Source organism: Bacillus rossius, chromosome 18 (assembly GCF_032445375.1).
Source record: "Bacillus rossius redtenbacheri isolate Brsri chromosome 18, Brsri_v3, whole genome shotgun sequence".
Classification (NCBI taxonomy): domain Eukaryota; kingdom Metazoa; phylum Arthropoda; class Insecta; order Phasmatodea; family Bacillidae; genus Bacillus; species Bacillus rossius.
Window position 1 is genome coordinate 8774082 of NC_086345.1, and position 23255 is coordinate 8797336.

The 23255-nt window shown below is 36.0% G+C and overlaps 1 protein-coding gene across 2 annotated transcripts in view; it reads left to right on the forward strand.

Moving 5' to 3' along the window:
* LOC134541229 (PR domain zinc finger protein 10-like) overlaps positions 1–23255 on the forward strand; it is a 119073-nt gene that overhangs the window by 58705 nt on the left and 37113 nt on the right. For both annotated transcript variants that reach the window (XM_063384494.1, XM_063384495.1), the window contains 4 exons: positions 5923–6078; positions 8209–8320; positions 12410–12528; positions 20161–20285. In XM_063384494.1, coding sequence (XP_063240564.1) covers positions 5923–6078; positions 8209–8320; positions 12410–12528; positions 20161–20285 — 512 coding nt within the window. The remainder of the gene's footprint in view (positions 1–5922; positions 6079–8208; positions 8321–12409; positions 12529–20160; positions 20286–23255) is intronic.

Below are 23255 nucleotides of genomic sequence, written 5' to 3' on the forward strand. Positions count from 1 at the left end.
ATAAATTTTTTTTCCATTGAATCTTACTTGTTTCCATTGGTTCAATAGTAACTGATATCATCCAACTAACATAACCAAGTATATGTTTGTGTAAATGTAACATATCTTTGGAAAAATTTCATCCTTGTCAATTTTTCTGGAGTCCTTACTGAGCTTCAACAAACTTAGCACCAAAAATCATGTTGTTTGAAAAGTACATTCACATTGTTTCAACATATCCAATTTTCCTCACAATAATTCTGAGAGAGATTGTCACAGAGTATTAAATTCTGTTCTTTAATCTATCATGCAGAACAATAATTTGTTCTGCACGTTCAGGAGTTAAATTATCTCTACGATTGGAGATAGTGTTTCCAGCAGAAGAGAAGCGTCTCTTGCTGGCAACCTGCTTGGCTGGAATGCTTTAGTAAAATTGCTTAACCTCAAAATTAGTGTCATAAATATCTGTAACTGGTCATTAAAGTTTAATCAATTGAAAGTAATAAAAATAAAAGCATTTTACTTAATTCAATTTACACTTGCAAAAAAAAAAACATACACACAGTAAACCTACATGGAAATTAAAGTCTTTTTCAATATCCTGAAGTCTGAAATATGTTTACTCATCTCATCAAATGTAGAGCTGTACTGAAGAAGCCGATTTTGCCAATATTTAGTTGAATCAGCATTTCTGCCGACTTCCGATACAGTACGCTTGTTAATTTTCGGCCGATATTACTGAAAAACGAAAGAGACTGCCATAACCTAAAAATCCACGAGTACCATTTTCACTTTTCGTAGTACTACTGCATTCTTTCAGATCGCATTATTTCTTAGCAACATGTGCCAACCGTACATATCAAAGTTTAACATCCTTTTTTTTTTCAACAATGTTCTTTAATTTAATATGTCTTAAATAAATAATACATTACTATCATGGTAAATATACATCTCGGTTGTTACGGTAACTATAGTGCAAATATGGTAGCTATCATGCTTCTGTAGTAATTATGGTATTCTACAAAGAATCTTGTTCTTTTTATGGTAATTATCTTAAAATGACTATTGGGTTTGTACTGTAGTTATGGTACATCATCCATATTTCTTCGTATGGTGTTGTTCATTTGTTTTTTCTTCATATTTACGTGGGCTGGTGCGCCATTATTTGAGACAGGAAGTTTCAGAAAAAATTTTTACGGACTTTATATCACACATTTAACGGCGTAAATGATGAGACCTCGAGCATTTTAAACGCTTTATACGAAAAAACCTACCATGTGGGACCTCGTAAGCGAGTTTTACTGTATTATTTTTTCCGTAAATAGTAAAAAAACCGAATCCTTTGACGAATCCTATATCAGACCTGCCGAAGCTTCGAATCCCTAGGATTCGGCGGATTCAGCGGATATTGGATTCGGTCGCCCCATCCCTAGTTTAAAGTTATCGTGGGAAAAACATGGAAACTGTAGGAAATTTGAAAGTAATTATGAAAAAACATGGAAAAGGCAGGATAGTTGAGAGTCGTCCCTGGGAAACCTGTAAAACTATAATATTTGGACGGTCTCCGGGTAAAAGGTAATAAGTCACATTTTGGTGATTTTTGGTCAACAAGTCACTTAAACTCTTAAGTATACTTAGAATATGTAATGCATTTTTAATCATTGGCAACTAAGTTGGTAAATATGTTGGTAAATAAAACAATAATGCAAGAAAAATTTAAGTATTCAAATTCAATTTTTATCTAAGAGTTTTTTGTTTCTCCTGCAAAAAGTTAATTCTTGACTTGTTACCTTTTACCCGGAGACCGTCCATTTGAAAATAGTAATGGAAAACCTGTAAAGGTAGGGAATTTGAAAGTTGTTACTTAAACTTGTAAAAATCAAGGTTTTGGATGATAAAAACCAATAGAATTTGATAGTGTTCCTAGGAAATACAAGGAATTTGAAAATAGTTATGGAGAACCTGGAAATATCTCGAAAATTTTAAAGTGAAATATAAAACTTTTTTTGAGTTGTAAATTTTAATTTAAAATACAGTGTTAGCTGAATATAATTACCTATAGGACTGTGGGACGAAACTTATGGGTGTGTGTGGCCACTAAAAGTGGAAAAGTGAAACTTCACAGACATTTGTAATGTAGGTACACAAATATTTGAAACACACACTATTATGCATTGAAAATAGATCTTTATTCATATTTCAGAGGAATGCAAGAATGAATTAATTGTTCTAAGATAGCTAAAGTATGATACATAACACTATTATGAATTCCAATACAAATTTTAACAGTTGAGATTTTCACAGCGCAACGGAAAATGCGTTACTGTAGCTTCACTTCACTAGAGCTTGCCCAAGAGTTACTAGTGGGCTTTCAATAAAAAGAGAAGTTCTGGTGCGTGCGTCTGTCACCTCCTCACCACCATTGAGCTTCCCAGTCCTGATACTTGCACTTTTCATTACACACTCGTGAGTCGTTGCCTCCACTTACAGTACCGGCTGTGAAGAAGTTTCGTTTCAAAATGGTATATGGTATCGTAGGTTCTCTCGCAATACACATGCTGTTACAGTGGCTGGAGCGGCACGTTGGCCATGCTGGTCTCTGGGGAAATCCACTACGACCATCTCCCCCTTTCCCTCTCCTAGCGAATTTCCGTATAGTTCTATTGCCTTACTGTCTCGCTGGTACATTCTGCGCATTCCGAGAGCCCTGCCGCATGGAGTGGCGTAACTAGAATGCCATTGTTCTGGGAGCTTCGTTTGTCAAAGAGACATTTCAGATGGTAGCGAGACCATTCCAGAAGGGGCTGAGGGGTGTTAAAACGGCAACGTCAGCTTCAGAGTTAAAGTGAAGTGAGCGATTGGCCCCTTTGTGATTGAAAGCGGACAACGAACATCGGGCTTCGTATGTGGAGACTGGTGCGTCGGAACTGTGCTGCGTGCTGTGTACGAGTGAGTCGTGCGAGGCGGTGTGTGGCAGTGTGTGGCTGTGTGTGGCAGTGTGTGGCAGTGTGTGGCAGTGTGAGGCAGTGTGTGGCAGTGTGAGGCAGTGTGTGGCAGTGTGTGGCAGTGTGTGGCAGTGTGAGGCAGTGTGTGGCAGTGTGAGGCAGTGTGTGGCAGTGTGTGGCTGTGTGTGGCAGTGTGAGGCAGTGTGAGGCAGTGTGTGGCAGTGTGTGGCAGTGTGTGGCAGTGTGTGGCAGTGTGTGGCAGTGTGAGGCAGTGTGTGTCAGTGTGAGGCAGTGTGTGGCAGTGTGTGGCTGTGTGTGGCAGTGTGTGGCAGTGTGTGGCAGTGTGAGGCAGTGTGAGGCAGTGTGTGGCAGTGTGAGGCAGTGTGTGGCAGTGTGAGGCAGTGTGTGGCAGTGTGAGGCAGTGTGTGGCAGTGTGTGGCTGTGTGTGGCAGTGTGAGGCAGTGTGTGGCAGTGTGTGGCAGTGTGTGGCAGTGTGAGGCAGTGTGTGGCTGTGTGTGGCAGTGTGTGGCTGTGTGTGGCAGTGTGAGGCAGTGTGTGACAGTGTGTGGCAGTGTGAGGCAGTGTGAGGCAGTGTGTGGCAGTGTGTGGCAGTGTGAGGCAGTGTGTGGCAGTGTGTGGCAGTGTGTTGGGACAGAGGTGCGAGGAAAGAGCCGAGCAGTAGGTAGAGCCTGTGTATAGCCGAGCTCCAGCGGGGAGAATAAACTGTGGAATAATTGAAAGTGAGATAAATTTGTGGACAGACGTGTTAAGTGTTGTTTTTTAATTAAAGTGTAAATAGTAGTTAATAAATAAAACTGTATTCAGTTAATTGGGATATCCTTTTAGAATCGGTTTTCCCACTCGTAACATTTGGTGACAAGTAGGGATAGCCCTAATTAATAGTTTTAACTTTCAGTTCCAAAATGAAAATAAACAAAATTTAAAAAAAAAAATAGTATTAAGTTATTCAAGAATAAACTTATTGTTAGGAACTGTAGTTAGTTTTGAGACTTATAAAGTTAGTGCTACTTTGAGTGTAATAAAGTTAGTGTAAGTTTCAGTAGAAATTTAATCTGGGTCATAAGTTAAAATTGCAGTAGGTTATAGGAATAAGTAATTATTATAAGTCAAAATAGACCATAAGAGCTAAAGAAAAGCAGAGAAGTGAAAAAAAAATGGGTTAGGAAGACATGAAATTGGAACAAGTAGAGATGAAGATATAGACAAAATTGAGATGAAGAAGTGCCGAGAATAGCTGAAGAAAAGCCGAGAAGTGATGAACATAGGTCAAGAAGAAATGAAAAAAATGCAAAGAAGCGGTGAAGATGGAACAAACACAAATGACAATAGGACAAGGTCTAATGAAGATGGTACAGTGAGAAACTAAGAGTGACTCAGAAGGGCCAGGAAGAAATGCAGGGTGAAGGAGTAGTTGCGAAAGAAGAAATAGAGGAGGAAAGGGAGGAAGCAAACAAAATGTTGGTAGGTGAAGTGCAATGCTCACAACAGACGGACACAATCAAAGCAACAGCTGGCGGAATGAGGTGCGGCGGCTGCGTCACGGAACTGTGGCCGGATTATGGGAGAAACTAACACCGCTGCGAGAGGGGGATATCTGGTGAGTTTGCACAACCCGCGGTGTGAGAAAGGCAGTCCAAACTTCGAGCATGTAAATGCACTTATGAAATACCGAAACCAATGAACTTAAAAGGGAGAAGGAAAAGCGGATTAATAAAAGTTTACTTTGTTCGACCAAAGGAATATACCAGAAGAGGCGTATACCTGTTCAGGACTTAACAGGTTTAAGGAGGAGGCTGTGTGTTACGATGGCTGGAGGGTGTGCTGGCAGCATTGTGTATTTTGTGTATTGTTGTGTCCTTGAATGTAAGAGGTGAGCTTCGGTCGCTCGTTGAGGACACATGATTGCTTCTTCCTTGCGTGGTTGTATGTAGGCTGTCACGTAGCCTCGTCAGTCGTTTTTAGTGGTATGCTATAGGTCGCGGTGTTTGGCGTCTCACAAAAATATATTATCAGCAAATAGAGGTAGATAACTTGTATGTTGCAAGTAATATATTTCAACTTAGATTTTTTCCCCCCTTTTTTTTTTGAATGTTTGAATTAAAAATTTAGGCCCCAGATGTGCAGGCTAGGCCCCGGGTGGTCCGATGGTCCACTGGGATGTAATCCCCTTTTATTCGGTATCCAGCCAGAGGACAAAATTGCTAGGGACATTATTTCGTTAAGCCCAAGAACTGTGTGTAGCGCTGGACAAAAGTGTTTACTTTTGGACAAGTTGTGTGACGGACATGTAATTTTTCGTAGGGAGAGGAATAAATTTCAAAATTAATTTCAAGATCTTTTATTTAAAGCACAACCCATAACAGTTTCGAGTAACTTAACACTCGTAGACAGAACTTTATTCCCGCTGACCTGCGTTCGATGCAATGTTCTTCACGTGTTTCCTGTATGGGCAAGGAACAATCATAATTTTAGCCCTGCACTGATATGACTTGTCACAATGGTGTTTTTTTTTTTTTTTTTTTTTTTTTTTTAAATTAAGCTTCACCATTGAATAACTCATTCATAAACATGGTCAAACATCTAGTTTTTATCAATACATATAAAAAGGTGTTTGCGTGGAGTCCACATGCGACGGAAGTGAAGCTTCTTGCTTATTGTATTATTAGGTATAGGAAACACAGTTCTCTTTGGCTGAGGCTGTAGATAAAAAAAAAAAGTGCAAGTGGGCGAGCACTAAATTATGCCGTTGCGCGAGTATGCATGTGTGAAAGTATGGAAGTATGTAAGTATGCGAGTGTGCTGCGTCATTTATACCTCTCGCCTGTCGTGTCCTCCTCTCCCCGTTCCCCCGCCACGTACCTACCTACCTACCTGACTATTCCCCTCGTGCGATATTGGAATTGTCGTGACGCTCGGAAAGTTGTGGCCCCCTCGGCGAAGAAGGACGGTGCAGGCACAGGCGTGGTTGTGCCTGCAGGAGTTCCCCTCGAGGCAGGAGCTGGTGGAGCATGTCTCGGAGCACGCCCGGGCCCCGGGCCGGGAGCCGCCCCGCCCGCGCAGGGGCTTCAACCCGGCCAAGCCCTGGAAGTGCGAGCGCTGCTACAAGTCCTTCGCCACCGAGGAGAGACTGCAGGTGAGCCCGTGAGCTGCAGTTGCCAGAGCCCTCTTCATATCTTTTTTTGGAGGGCGGAGCAAGTACTCCGCCGGGCTTATTCTAGCCAATCAGAGGCCATTTCTCCCACTCCCTAAGACTCCGGGCCTCTCGCTCGAACTTAACTTCATGTCACCCGGAAGAGCGGGAGATTCTTCCTTCGGCGGTCACCGCGGTAGCATCTCGTGCCGGAGCTGCATCGCCCGCGCCGTTTACGTATTCAGCCGCCGCAACCTAGTTAAGAGATGTCGCACACCGAGAATAATAGGGCCACATCTCAAAAAAACTAAATTTTACAGGAGAGTGAATAATTGAAAGTTTATTCTTAGCCTCAGCAATCAGGAAGTGCATAATGTCGGCACTGTTTCTATGGCACAAGTCAAAATATGGCCATGGTGTATTCCAACCCACCCTCAGCTGTACGAATAATAAGGCCGCATGTCAACATGTGGCTGTATTATTCTGATTTCTGTTTTACAAATTTAAAATGTAATGACAGATCTCATCTCAGGTGAATATTTATTGTACTACATATATGGCCTTGTTATACCAAATAGATATAGCCATAGACATTACAAATATACAAAAATGTAAAAAAAAATTTTTTTTTTGAGATGTGGCCCTATTGATCTCTCAAGTTCGGGAGTGTTCCCTAACATTATTTTTATTATTATTATTCTGGTTGGCTATTTGCCATTAGTTTAGCCAAGTAGTAATTTTGTATAATGTTTCGCGACGGTTCACCCCGACTACCCGCGCCGCCTCCCTTTCGGGGATTGACTTCACTTCACTCTACTCCAACCCCAGATCGGTATGTGGAAAAGTCAACGTCCTGTTTGACAATTGTTGCCTCCCCATTATCCTTTTGCCCTAACTTAATTAGTTTACTATTCTTGACCACTGAATTCCCTTTTGGTTCCAGTGGGGTTCAGGACTTGGTTCAAGAAATGTTTCAAGACTCGGGTGAAGTTTCCTTTCAAGACTTAGTCTACCAAATTTACGCCGATCCTTTGGAGATTGAAGCCCAGAACCTCCTAATTATGCTCCGCCAGTGAACAGTCCGCTATGCAATATTTTGAATATGTACTCCAGCACCAATCAGAGCAATTAATGTTTTTTTCATAACTATTAAATTTATTAATGTTAAAACTATTATGGTTATTTTCATAGTCTCATTAATGAAATGTATCATAAAATTGTAACTAATGACTTCAAATGGCCCGGGCCCCCTTTAAAATAATTAATTATTAATTCCAATAATTGTAATTTTGTAATTTCAAAGAACATCAAAATAATATAATGCAGATTTTAATTAACAAAAAAAAAGGGTTAACTTTAAGCAAACATATTTGTCTTTTACTTCTAATACGATCCGCCTTCCTAGTTCCCTTTGTGAGAACTAACTAAAAATTTTTGTTGCTCCCTTGTGTCCTCTGAGTAAACGGTAGTTACTGTTTCGCCCACTTGATGCAGATTACAGAATTTTCATAACCATGGATAAAGTTTATTTAACTACACAAGGGGCACAGGGTGCAATGATTATGCTCAGTTTTGTTACAAAACTTTATCATTAATATTTCTTTTTCATACCATCTAGAGTCTTCTAAAATCAGAATTTATTTTATTCAAAAATTCAAATTAAACTAGGTGATACAGTACTCTGAGTGTTAATTTAAAGCACGTTCAATAATCCTTAGTATTTGGCCAGAACACAGTAAATATTGGTATAATTTCAAAGTTTTATCACATTAATTTATTCAGTTTCTTTTTCAGACTGACAGTGCTTGTAACATATAGTTGATGGAAGTGATTACGGTGCAAGCTGTGTTGTGGTGGAAAAAACTTACTTGTTAGTTCTGAATGTTACGATTGTTTGTTGTAATGGGTTCTCACAGTAATGGGTATTGTAATAAAGCTGTTATCTTGATAGTCGGTGAAACAGGAATAAACTGTTAGGATGGGGTCAACAGGAAAAATTCAGGGGAAATTTCTGAAGTAAGGGAATGGAAGTCCTGGTTTTAAACTCAATCTGCCTCCTTCAGGTTCTGGATTTGCCACTATAGTTAACAATGTTTGTTATCATTTGTCAACACACTGGTTTTATCGTTGCAGCGCCACATGTTGGTTCACGGCTCTGAAGAGACTAAGCCCCTTCAGTGCGATGTCTGCTTCAAGCGTTTCTTGAATAACTCTGCGCTGGCATGCCACATCAAGATACACACAGGTTTGTAAGCTGCTTCTGTTCAACTTAACTTTCTGTTCTCAACTCATGTCACTTGGATCATGATACTACTGTTACTTTCCTGCCTCTGTTGGAGTTTGTTTATACCTTCATATGCTGTAACTGGAATATTCTGTCAGATCTGTGCTCTTTTTTCATAAACAGGGTATACAGTATTTAGATAAAGTTTTGTTTAAGTGTTTTTTTAGATTGGTTAAAATTGTAATGGAAGTCAAGCTTAAATTTTATTTAATATTTACCAACACCATATTTTCTAAGGATTTTGCATAATGGGTGAATATAAAAAAAAATTAGTAATTATTGTTTTATAAATGGTTTTTACTTTTTAGCATGTTCTCTGTTATGCAAACACTACCTTTTAAAGAAGTAGAAGGTAAAAATCAATTTACATATTTTATAAAATTAATTAAAATAACAAAGCTACTTAAAAATTATTTTAAATTAGAAATAAATTGAAGCCTCAAACTGAAACAATTTTAAACTCATCCAAACAAAACAAAAAAGTGGGAATTGTACTCCCTTAAACGGAGCTGGATAATCTATTACCGCACACTTCATTGCATTCAGCTGCCGTACATTACATTATTGATTTGCCACTATGCCTGCATTGCTTGCACAACCCCCTCTTGCAGGGCTGCCACCACTTTGAAAACAATATCCTTGATTGAAATGTGAAATATCCTGTAATATCCTTGTTTTGAATATAAAATATCCTGTAAAATCCTGTACATTAAAAAATACAAAAAAATATGCAATTTTTATGAAAATTACTTGATCATAATGTACGTAACTATACTTCAATCAAAACAATTCAATTTTTAACACTTTATACAAGTATTTACACACAAACGTAGCCTACACTACACCACTGGCAGTATTTAAATATCACTTTTTCAGTTGTTTTGCCCTATTCCTCATTTCTTCTGTTGGCTGGAATTCTGCCATATTCTTCCTAGAAGAGATATGCAACAAAGCATTTAGCATTGGCGATTCAAGACATGACCTGTGCGCTGTCTTGATAAGGTTGAGCTTACTAAATATCCTTTCCACCCCTGCATTGCTGTGTGGAAGAATGAGCATTGCCTTTACAAGTTTACAAAGCAGTGGAAAACATGTTTTCCCATTCATTTCATACTGTGACACTTTATGCCAGGCCTGCCACCAAATTAGGTTCCTAATTCCTCTTTACAGCATTTAAAAATCCTGTAATATTTATAGCCGTAATTTATTTTTCGCGGTAATTTTAAATATACATTGCATTCCAAAACATAATTTAAAAAAATCAATTGAATGTAAAAAAAATTTTAAGATTTGCCACTTACATTACAAAACTAATAGTTGGTATCACAATAAAATGAAAAGTAATTTAAAAATTTCTCTTCAGTATAGGCTTTGGTGCTTTTCTTATTTACAAACTATAAATACATCCATGCAACTGAAGTTATTTACAAGTTTAAAAAAACAAATGTATTTCACATCATTAACTTAGCTACTTTTTTATGTTCTGTGCTCTTTTCCGCATCTCGTCAGTGGGCTTGAAAGCCAGACCTGCAGATGTTCTCATTCTGCAATGCAACAGCGCATTTAACATTGGTGATTCCATTGACGATCTGTGAACAGTTTTAACCATCTTGAGATTGCAGAAAAAACCCTTTCCACAGCAGATTTTCTCCAGTTGCAGCACCACTCAAAGCCATTACTTTGTACAGATGAGTTTCAACAATCTCAGATGGAAAGAACCTTGCTAACACTACAACCTGCCTAGTGACTGTAACATCAGTTGATTCATCAATCATCAGTGTGAAAAATTGTGTTTTCATTGCATAGGTAACATAATCTGCAGCTGATGTACCCAACGATTGAATAATTATATGGCTAGTTTTAGTGCGAGGACAAGGAAAGTTTCTTGCAATTTCACTATCTGGAAACATTTGCGGGACAAGTTTCATGAAATTATCACCAAGTTTCACAGATAAATTGTTTTCACAAACAAAATTCGCCCATAACAGTTCCGCATCAATTATTTTGTTTGGTTTGGTTACAAAGCTCGTCAAAGAACAACTCTGATCAGCAGCTCGTTGGTTTTTCGCATGAATTAGTGTCTTCAAGCCGCCCTTTGTCACGTTCAGTTCCGAGTTGCAAGTCGAACAAACGGCGGAAAATTCCGTTTTGCCACGCCTCAACCATTTCAATTCTTGCTCCCATTCTTTACGATAACGCTGTTTATAAAGTGACCTGTCCGGCGAAGCCTTTCGTTTTTTCTCCATCACAATCAGCCAAGACCAAAACTACTACTTAAATCGCGTAAGAAGTTTGTAAACAAATTCCGCACCTAAAACATTGTAACGGCAAAAAATACCAGTGTTTACTGACGCCATGACACTTCTTAGCGTTTAACTCAACAAACAAAAAACATTTACCCCGAAACCATAGATATTGTACTTCATGAAATGCTATTTGGGAGTAAATGTTTTTGGTTTGTGGTTAAACGATTGGAAGTTCCATGGCGCTACACGTAATGTGAGTGTTTGCTTTACTGTTGGATGCTTGTATGGTTTGACAACTTCAAATAGGTAGTTGAATGTAAATATTTACACGAACGAAATTCAAAAATGAAAATATCGGCGAAGCATCGTAAATATCCGTGAATGTCGCCGTTTATCCGTTAGTCCGTTTTAAGCTTCAAATATCCGTGAAAACGGATAAAATCCGTAAAAACGGCAGGCCTGCCCTTTTGTATTTCCGTACTTATTTTCTGTATCTTTGTGTTTTTTGTCCTACTTAACTCTCATTTGCCACCCCTTCAATAGTCATTGCGCGATAAGCGGAGTCTTTCCATTGTCATGGTAACTTCTGGCATCTACGGACTTGAAACACATCATCAAGATTGGCTCCAAGCTCACGGAAATGGATTCAGTTTAACGTCTCTACTGCCTGATATAAGAGATTTGTATTTACGTGACATATTACTGGAAAAAATGCTACATTTATTGGTACTAGTAGCGACAATAAGGCTTGCTGAATTAAACAACTGGCAGATGTCAGTACAAGGACTGCTATTTGTTTACAAAAAAAACCTTTAAGACAATTTATAATTTTATAAAATTATTTCCAAAATAAAATGACAACACACAGCAGAAATCTAATTTTCAAACAACTTAAGAAAAAACTTATTCCTATCCTCAAGTCAACCGTGACAACGTATCTTCTTTTTACAGCAAGTTTTATCCCTTTCGCAAGATCTTTTAATTATTTTATGTTTTTCAGTGACTGTAAAAGATTGCGACCGCAAACCTCACTTATGAGTGCATCGTCTTTCTCACAGAAACACAGTCTCTCAAACCTCATGCAAGATGGCCGTCATCCATAAGCAACAGCAGGTTAACCAACTTTGAACTTTGAAGCTTGACAGAACTAGGCTATGCAGGGTTGCCACGCAGTGTTACCAAGTTTTGAATAAGTCTTGCACCATGCTTTTTCAACATACAGTTTAGGAAAAATTATGCATGGTTTATTTGGGTATATACCTTATTTTTGTGGAATATAGCAATTGGAAATATAATAATACAAATAACAAGTTCCTCTCAAACAGATTCCAATTCTGAGGGGGGTACAGCCCTAGTTTTAACAAACTGTGTGGATGTCTTTTGTGGCTGAGCGTAGACTGGATGTGCAATTATAGTTTGAAAACCTTTTGTCACATATTGAAGAAGCATGTGTGAGGAAATTCATTTCCCTCTGCAAAACTTAAAACTCTCATGTTTATTGTAGCACATAGTATAAACATGTTAATTTTGTGCACTGCAATTATTTATTTATTTATTATTTTATAAAAAAAAAATTGTTTTGTCTGTGTGATACAATACTGCACGTTTAATAATTAGAACATATTTGGCTGTTTGATATTTAAATTGAGGAAATAATTTTATCAGAGGAAAGGCAAATTTTTCTCACATTGAGAGTGAGAGATATTGTTCTGAAGAATTATGTGGGAGTTAAAATGATTAATGAAACCTATTCTATATATATATATATATATATATATATATATGTATATAATTTTTTTAACAGGCAAGAAGGTTTATGAATGTCCCATTTGCAAGCAAATCTTCGGTCAACTCCTTGACTTGAAAGAGCACGTACTCATTCATTCTGTGAATGGGATGTACACATGTCCTCAGTGCAAAAAGGTAAGCACGTTTTACTTTTCTCACTTATTTAGGTACATCATATAAAATGGGAATATAACTTGTTAATTAGTTTGTTCTATATAGTTGTTTAAAAATGTTTTGTTTCAGCACATTACTGCTAGTTACACAAATACTATATATTAGTGAAAGGAGGAGTTTATCTGCATTTAGTTCGCATAGCACGGAGACAGCAAGGCCAGAGCCATGAAATTTGATACATGGATCTTCCAGAAGGCACCTAATTTGCATTTGAAACATTATTCTTTTTTGTTTAATTTTATAAGAAATATTTTCCCACTTCATCCAGATCTCCATGGCGGCAGCTGTTTCATTGTTTATTGTGCTTTCTTCGTTTCCTGGCGACAGCTACTGCGTTGATGACCCCTCATTCGCTTTCGGGTCTTAATTCGGTATTTCTGTGTTCAGCTTTGCCATCATATCAACCCAGTATTGTTTGTTAAATAAATATGAATTTGAAGGTTTTTAAAAACTAATGAATCCAAGATGGTACATTTGGTTTACATTTCTTCCTATTAATTTTTTTTTATAATTTTTTTTAATAAGTTTATTTTAAATATTCTATTCAGTTTTTTTTTTGTTTGTTGTTGTTGGAGGTGCGTAGAGGCATACCCTTGAGCAGGGCACGTGTGTAAATGCTATGCGTAGACTGCCGTAGCGAAGTGTGGTTCGTCAGCTAGTTAGTTTATGAACCAGCTAACAAATTTGTAAATATGGTGTCTTTTACATGCTCTGTGATGCTCATATTACTGCAATAGAAATGTTTTGTATTAGTCAGTCAGCAGCACTGAATGCGAAAACATTTGTTACTTTTCTATTCTTAAAGGTGAAAAAAGGTTAGATAATGGCTGTGTTCATTTAATAGAATTATTTGCTAACAAAAATCAAAAAATAATTAATTAATATGTGATTATACGCAAAGACCAAAAAAGAATTGTTTTGTGTCAGAAAATCTCACTATAAAAACATCTTTTGCCTAAGAACTGAATTTTCATGTCCAACTTTGAACACAATCGTAAAGAATCTTAATACTGGATGGATTTAATTTTTTCACAGTGTGAAATAATTAAGATTTAGTTAATTAATTAATAAAAACTTTTACGTCTCTGACATTTTATTAAGCTCCTCATTGTTTCAATTATAGTGATATATTAATATATATATATATTAACTCCCCCCCTCCTTTTTTTACGTAATTTTGTCCTGATATCTTGACATATCTATGTAAAACAAACCAACCAGCATTGGCTACATTTTCATATGCTTTACACACTAGTAGAGGAACAGGTTGAGATTGTAACATTTGAAAATGTGTCGGAAAACAAATTTATACCTTAAACAACTATATATTTTGTGTAAATAAAGAAGTTAACAGTAATTTTCTTATAAAAAATCATTTCAATCTAAAAAGAATGTGGGAAATAAAGATTTTGAGCAACTTATGACATGGGAAATTGTCACCACTCACCACCTGCGGCTAGCTCAAAATTAGATGATGAGTGGAACATACAGGTTATGTGGCAGTTCGCAAATTAATTCTAACTCAAATGTTTGATGTATTACCTGTTCTTTTTTTATTCATGTAACAATCACAATATATATTCCGCACAAGATAATTAAAAAAAAAAAATTAAACGGTACAAAAAAAAGTAATATAATGTCATCGTCCGTCCACGGCCTGCTCGACCTGGTGCTCGAACAATGATCGTCCGGTCCGGTGCTCGGACATTGACTGAATTTTACAGCCTTCTTTCCCTTTGTGCGGGCAGTGTCCTGGGCCCGCTGACGTAATTGTCAGCCAATCACGGCGCATGGCAACAGAGGCTTCCGCGAAATGCTTGCTTCTGTTCCCACGACGCAGCGATTTTGTATCTTTCTCTCTCACTCCCGTGACCGTGGCTCACACGCCTAGCGTGTGAAACAAAGCCTCGGTTGTGGAAAAACGAAGGAGAATTACGTCAGCACGCCTTCCCACACAAAAAAGATCGCAAAAAAAAAAAAACTTAAAAAATTAAACTTATGAATTTTAAAAATAAGAACAATAAACCCAGAGAATTATGTTCATAATAACTTTGAAAGGAAAAAATTATACATATAACCTGAAGTTTGACAAAAAAAATTTATAACAAATTATTATTACTGGAATGTATGAGGAAGGCTGTAATCTGGGTTGTTACAAAATAATAACTTAAATCTTTTGGAGGAAAAGGCAAGACTGAAACATTGGACTATATTAGACGAGTTTCGTTGTATTTGTTGGAATTTAAATTATTACATAGCTTATTAGGGAGTGATTGTCCAGATAATTAAAAATTTTGGGTAGAGTCCTAAATTATTGTATGTTAGATAGTTACATAATCATATTAAACAGCTTATTTCCACACTGTTATATTTACTATGGTTCTTCAGTGATATTTTACTCAAATTTTGTCAAATTTTCTAATAAATGTTTATTTTAATAGTGGTTGTGTTTTGAACAAACTGATACTTTATAAAGACATATGAAACATAATGTTGCCAAAGGAGTTGTAAACACCAAATTGTGCCAACTGTTTAGTGAGATGCCAGTGAGAAGTTCTTCTTCAGTGGCTTGGTGCAAGAAAATATACTATTTCATTGTTAAACTTTTTAATTTTTTAATGAAAAAAAAATAACATGATGCCTAAGCACCTTGTGAGACATAAATTTTAGTTAAAATATTTTGGCCAAAGTATAGTTTTTTGGCACCTATATTAAGGGAAATTTAAAATACTTTTTATTTCAATGTGAATTTATGTTTGGCATTTTAAGTGTTTTGTATTTGACAAGCACATTGGCCAGCATTATAAAAACTTACAATCTTGGTGCTCATTTATAACTACAGGTGGGTTTGTGAATAATAAAAGAACATCTGCCAGTTGGATCGGTTGCAAATTTGAATTTGAATACATTATGCAAAAGTTCACTACATAAGCAAAATATCGTGTTTTGTCGCATAATCGTTGCACATTTTATTCTAAAATCAAATTTGAAAAGAAGGGATGCAACCATTATGCGGGGAAAAAAATTTTTTTGTTAGATAAAGTATTCATAAAAACAAAAACCATTCATGGAAAGTACGTTTATTTACAAAGTGAAGTATAAAAGCGCACGCCAAACAATTTTATGTAATAAGTCATGCAACAAAAACCTTTCTTCAACTTTAAATAGAAAAACAAACTTTAAATAGAAAAACAAAATCTGTGATCCAAATGCAAGCCGAACAAACGCGTCACTACCGTAGTAAACACCACGAGTGAGCAGGATATCAAATGTAGTTAACTCAGTTCCGCATAGAGAGCGCACGTTGCATGCAATCGGCGAGATATCAATATTCTACTACGTGTGCGCGCTCTATACGGGAAGCAACATAACCAAACAGTAATGATTGCAACGAGCGCTGGCTAGGTTTTTGTAAACGGTACACTGCGGCGACGGAGACGAACAATGAAGGTTATAATGTTTATAAAGCCTTTAAAAGAAAATTTACACATCACACAGCTTTGTAGTTTCCGCAGCGCATGCGACGTAAGATGTTTTATGGCATTATTTTTAGTACACCTTGGGTTACGTTGCTAAAGTTTTAGTAAGGATTCCTTATCTTTTCTAGCAATAATATAGCCTATGTTACTCAGGGTGAATGTAGCTTTCTAATGGTGAAAACATTTTTGAAATCGGCACAGTAGTTTTTGAGTTTATTCATTACAAACATACACACAAAAATACAAATCTTTCCTCTTTATAATATTAGTGTAGATTTCCTTTCATTGTAAGCACACATAATTTGTGTGGTATCAGATGATATTGTATTATTATGAAAAAATGTTTAATTGATTACATAATTTAATATATCATATTAAAAAATGTTTTAATTCAAAACTATTCATTCTTGAACTATTCATTATTGGTTGTAATTAAGTGTTTTATTATTATTATCACTAGTCATCTTAAAATTTGGTCAATTATGTATGTGTTAAATTATTACAAACATGCTGAAAATATTAATGGTTTTTACGTTATTGGTTGCAAGACTGAAAAGCTGTCTAATTTCTAATGTTAAGAGCCCTATAGTCTTAACAGTAATCTACAAAATTCTTGGAAGATGATTATATTAATTTATTTTGTTCTGTTTTTATACTTATAATGCAATTATTACTAGGGTTGTGCGAATGTTCGGTATACCGAAACCGAAATCGAAATTTTGCCACTTTCATTTTCGATTTCGGTAAGAATTTCATCTGTCGAAGTTCGTTTTTAGCGAAATATTTCGAGCCAAACGAAAGTTCAATAGCTTACCGAAATTCGTTTGTTCTAGTTGAAAAAGAACTCGTAATTTAATAAAAATGTACAGTAGAATACTGGTACAATAACGTACCTCATTATAACGTATATTTCACTTTAACATATTTTTTTTTAAGTCCCCGCCAAAAATCGTATCTTCGCCATGCAAAACGGTTTCAGTTTAAAGTATCATATTTTCAGTATAACGTATAAATTCTACTAGTAGCGTGGCATTACTACACCAAAATTTACTTAAACTGGTAAATAAATTTCCAGCAAAATGATTAATGTTGTAGAACAAAGATACGGTACACAAATACCACCGCAACGTATTTTCTAACCTCTAAATTCTCAAAACAAAGTTAACAAACAGTTGCGCGCACTACCATAGATTATACCGTACGTAGTATGCGACGTGAGCAACACAACACCATTCGATACATCGACAGACGGAAGTTTGAGAGAAGTATTAATTAAGTGTTACGCTACGCTAAAAATACTATTTGATGTATGTGCCGTAGTGATGGGAGCAGTGACAAATTTTGTTCCTGTGACACGCCGTGACCAGTGACATGAAAGTCACAGGGTCAAGTCACCGTGACATTTTCACTGTTAGTGACCTTGTTGCTAAAATGTAAAACCGGAGTTTTTTTATTATTAAATATAGTGTAACATAATCTCCTAATAATTGTATATTTTTATATATGTGACATACAACATGTAATCATTGATAAACCAAATTAGTTCATAGTTTATTGGAATTATTAACTATGCATTTTTACACATTAAATAAATATCTTCTATATTATTTATAAATATTTTTAAATAAAATATTTTTTATTAAAATATAACATTAATCATCACATTTTTTTAATAATACGCAAAACACGAAAACTTGGCAATATCCTACTTCACCGAATTAACAGTGTTTGTTTGGCTTTTTTTTTTTTTTTTAATTTAGACAATAACATTTAGTTCAGATTCACAAAATTTGTGAATCATTTAATGATTTTGGACAGAGTAACTGGACACACCAGTGTCACATACCTCGCCGAGAAAGTACTCGTGTGTCACGTGTTGCTGCTGCGACAAGTCACCATTAATTTCACGGCGCCGTTACTCTTAGGGACCTGTGACTCGCACCGCAGTGACACGCCCGCAGCGACTTGCGCCAGTGACACGCTCTGCAGCGACACGTGACCCGTGACATGCCAACCGCGCCGTTACTCTTAGCGACCTGCGACCCACGCCGCAGCGACTCGCACCGCGGTGACACACTCGTAGCGACACGTGACCCGTGACACGCATCGCAGCGACAAGCGCGAAGAGACGTGACATTGGCCCTGTTACTTATAGCTAAAGTCACCACCGTGACACGTGACATTGCAGTCGCCGTGACAAAGTCACCGGTACAGTAAATATTCCCCATCCCTAATGTGCCGGGATTGTTTATTGTTATTGTTGAGTTTATTTTCAGGTTACGTTATTTAGACACCGCATTGTATTTGTGCTACGATATGAATGATCCTGGAGATAAAAAGAAACGAAAGCAATTAACGCTTAAGGAAAAAGTGGATATACTCAGAGAACTAGACAAGGGGAGAAAGCAAGTCGCAGTTGCGAATACATATGGCATTGCGGCTCTACTGTAGCTATTTTTATATATTTTTTTTTCTCTTTGTAAAGATGATATGTATGTATGTATGTTTCATTACTAAGTACAAAAACTTGAGGTCCCTGTAAGTACTTAGCACTGAGATTCTACTGTAATGTCTTTATATGATTTGCATGTTATTACTAATAACTTAATAACAAATACATATCATATAAAGACATTAATTATAAAAAAATATTTCCATTAAGATTAATTAACGTGGTGATGAAAAAAAACTCACGCTAATGAAAATACGGTAAAATCATAATTTGAACAAACATGGCCGATAAAGTAAACAAAATTCAAACGTGATTACAGAAGGCCTAGGTATCAAATCAAAACAAAATCATGCAATATTTGAAAAATTACCTGATTCATTTGCTTTCAAACAGTAGTGTAGTGCTATATTCGTAAAACATACATTCCAGAACTGTTAGTACACTATTTAGTATTTACAGTATACACATAACCAAAAAACGTACCTACTTTTATTCGCGCACGGCCAAACAAGAACATTGTCGTTGGCTTTATTTAAATTTTACATACTCTGTCTGGCATATAAAATCCTCATAATATACAGCCAATTAGACAAAAAGGTCAACAAGTCACTGCGTGTAATGACCACTTGGCAGCAACCATTTGTTATGTTTTGTTTTGACCATGTCCCTTTGCCTGGTTTACAGCTTCCTGAGCTAGCCATGTGTGACAGTGGTGCAAGATGGTGGCCGTTCCGCAGTAGTCACGTGTTTTTTCATCAGTACCATGCACGTGATAAATATATTATCATAGACTGCAACATTACGACTGTAAAGGAAATAGTCTGTCGCTGCAAGATCTGGATTGCTTCTTGAAATTTACGAGTGACATGGGGCTGTGTTGTGTGGTCTGGGGTGGATGTTGATTATATTAAATAGTAATATTTATATATACATCAAAAGGCACCAAAATGATTTATGTAATAGAATTTATTACTGAAGAGCAAATTTTGGGGCACTTTTTTTCTTTGTTAATTAAAAAAATTTCGCTTAACTTTCGTTAAGAATATATTTATCTCATAGAAAACTTCATTTTCGTTTCACTTTCGCGAAACTTGATAAATTTTCTTTTACTTTCATTTCGTGTAGATTAAGTCACTTTCGCACATCCCTAATTATTATTGTTTTAGATAAATTTATGTATTTTAACAATTGCAAATGTAGACTATGCTTTTTTTTACACCTTTTTACTTATTATTAGGGTATTGCTTGACAATTCTTTTACCTAGCCATCTCTTGACTCTCACCTGACACGTAGAAACGTACCAAATAGTAATATTATCTCAGATTATTTTACTATTAAGCACTGAAAGTATGCATCATGGTGGAAAACTTAAATATGAAATATTGTATCAAAGAATCAAAAACTTTAAACTATCTTACATTTTGTTTACATGGATTGATTTTTATAATTTTACGTAGAAATATTACTGTGATTTGCACATAGCTGTTGGGTGACGTCTGATTAAATTAATAAATATTTATAAACAAAAATTGCTATGCTGTGACATTTGATTCTTTTATTTTAGCATTTTAGTATTGTAATTGTTTGTCAGTGTTTTTGCTGCCTGAATGTGTTTTTTGTATCAATCACCGGTCCTTCTTTGTTTTGGTTGTTTCTACTAGGTGTTTGATGAGTACAGTGTGATCAGAAAGCACATCCGAGCATTCCACTGTGATCGCAAGCACAAGTGTTCATACTGTCCCAAACAGTTCCCGACCCTGGACAAACTTAAAATGCACATGCTCAGGTAATGCAAGTTAGTCTTCTCTCTTGGTTTGCATGTCACCTAGGCACGTACAGGGTACTCTGTGTGTCTGCAAGTATTTAGAGTCACGGAAAAAAACATAACTAAACGACTAGTCACAAATCATTGAAAAAAAGGCCAGAAACAAACAGTAACAGTTCAGGAAGTCATGAAACTGTAGTAATTTACAGACCCCTATTGCTGATTCACTTTTTGATTTTTGACGCCTCTCTTTAAGTTTATAGCGCACATAAATATATAAAGCTATGGACGCTGTCCACTAACATCATGTGAACATTATCTCTAATATCTAGCTGTTATGTTTTGTTTGGCCTATTATATGAAAAAAAACTCTGTGATATAAGAAACTTAAATATTCAGTTTTAAAATTTCCTGAAATTGGTTGCTGTTTTACTTCAGTTTAACCTGATTATTATTGTTTTGTTTTAGCATGTGCGAATGACTACAGAATATGGTATAAGTGTTATTTTAGGTTAATTTGAATTCCCTCTTTGATCTCAGGAATCCAAGAGTATTAAAACACTAACTTGTCTCGTGTTAGATGCAATGGTGTCCATTTTCATATTAAAGTAACAAACAAGATGAGCATGGTTTTGGGTTGCTAAACGATCTGTGGTATAGTAACATCATAGCACTCATTATTTATGGCCTTTTGTTTCATAAGCTTGCTATGATGAACCACATCAGTTTATGTAGAATCTCCTAAACTGTCACCAGGTTCAGTGTAGGTGAATGTTTGCGACGACTACCTAAGAGCCTACACTACTTGATTTCTGTGGTCCTCTTTGAAGTCTTTGATATTATGGGTTTCGATATGGGAATCCTATGATTCACTGACATGGAGTTGGATGCCAGAACAGTTTCAAACACGTCCGAAGTTCGCAGTTGTCTCGTGCAACTTCTCAGTTGTCTCGTGCAACTTCTCAGTTGGAGTAAACACCTTGTGGGGATGCTAGACATGTGTGTCCTATTTTTGAGCTGAAACTTTTGAATTGTTCCCTTGCATTGGGCAGCTCGTAAAACTTCTACGGCCTGTTTGACCCGCATAGTGGTCGTGTTTTGACCTTTTTGTATACGCTTGCATTGTGCCGTAATGTTAAAGTTTAAATGAAACCCTGGAATGATTTACATTTCATGTTCTTATTTAATCTCATGTTTTATCTCATCTTTTAATATGTTTATATAACTCTTGGCTTTGGGCCCGTGGGACATAGCATTTATTTAGAGGGTTTGAGTTTTTACGTGGATATTTTCTTACGAACGTAATTGTTACTGAATTGCAATATTGTTTAAAGTAATATAATATTTTTTATAATGTGTCATTCTAAATTTTTGTTCATACCGTGTCATGTTATTGCAGTCGAAGCAATTTAAAGTTATAAATTTATGGTTGCTTTTAATGTTATTTTGCCTAATCCCTGTTATAATGTTATAATTATTGTGTCAGATAATTTTCTCCGTTGTAATGTGTAATTTTGTGTGTTGATTTTTTAAAAAAAATTGTCTCTTTGAAAAAATATAATAAAATGCATAACGAGCTTCTAGTAAATACAAATATATATTTGTTTTTTTATTCACTTGGTTGTAAATGATAGGTTATTTCGTCCGTGCAGCTCTGTTTACTGATATTAGAATCAGCCCGCTTGTGTCTTTGACCTCTACCAGTAGTCTGTCTGGGCCATGGTAGACTTCAGATTTATAAATTTTTATTATTTAAGAGTATTTTAAACATCACTAACATAACAATTTTTTTTTGTTTTGATCTCCTAAAGTTGTAAAATCTACCTTCATGGGGATGAAAAAGAATAAATTTTGGCAACAATTTTATTACTCTGACAATGGTATTACATACCTAACATAACCACCACTCTTTTACTTTTACCAGGATAAAAACATCTGAGGATGCTCAAAGGCAGATTATTCTATCATCTGACTCCATTTAAGTGAATCTTAGATTTATCTTTTTGTATCGTTCTGGAATGCACCACTGCTTCTAAAGTTTGTATTAGATTGTAAAACTGACCTCGGACACCTTGACCGTAGTCATATATGCATGTTATCTTTTTTTAAGTAATGTTTTACCTTCTGTGTGCACTGCATTTTACGAAAAAATTTGTTTCCTTGTAAGTTGTAAACTTCATTGTTTGTCTTTTAGGTGGTGAAGTATTGACAACAATTTTTTTTTTTGCTCTATGTATTGAATTAATTTTCAGAAGAGTTATAACATACAGTTTAACTGAAGTTTGTTATTCAGTTTCACTCATAATATTTTTTTTGTACAATGTGTTTTGTTGTGCAGTATTTTCCAAATATACTTCATTGTGTTTATAAGTAAAACAGTTATTTTACCAGTTCATTTTCCTAAAGTAACCTAAAGCAACATGCGAGGTACAGTTTGATTATTTACTTTTTAAAGTTAAATTGCAATGTTGATATGCCTTATCCTAGTGTGGTTACTTTATCGCTCCCAGACAGTATTCCTGTCAGCTGCCACTCTGTTAGTGAGAGTTGAATAATAAATATGTGTATTTTTTTTTTGTTTTACTGCACGATGCTCATAAAGTGAGTGTTCTACAGAGTAATAAGGGTCATGTTTCCCTGATCCTTGGTACTTTTCCTTGTACGTGTGATTTGGGTTGCGACCATGTAATCTATATTCAGGATAAGGGCCATCATAAAAATTTCTTTGCAAACCTGTTCTCAAATCTTGCACATAAGTATGGTCGATCAACTTGAAATTTGTTTATTTTCAGTAATATATTACAAAGGTTCCTCTGTTTACAGTGAAAGGTGTTTCATCTGGTTGTTTGGGGCCGCTGCCTTGCAGATTGTAGAACGTCGCGGTACTTGCAGTTTTAGCAGAAATGCTGAGCGTAAAAATGTTGAACGTAACTTGCTAGAAAACAGGAAACACCATAGTGAAATGAAAACTGGAGGTGGCGATAAGTTCTG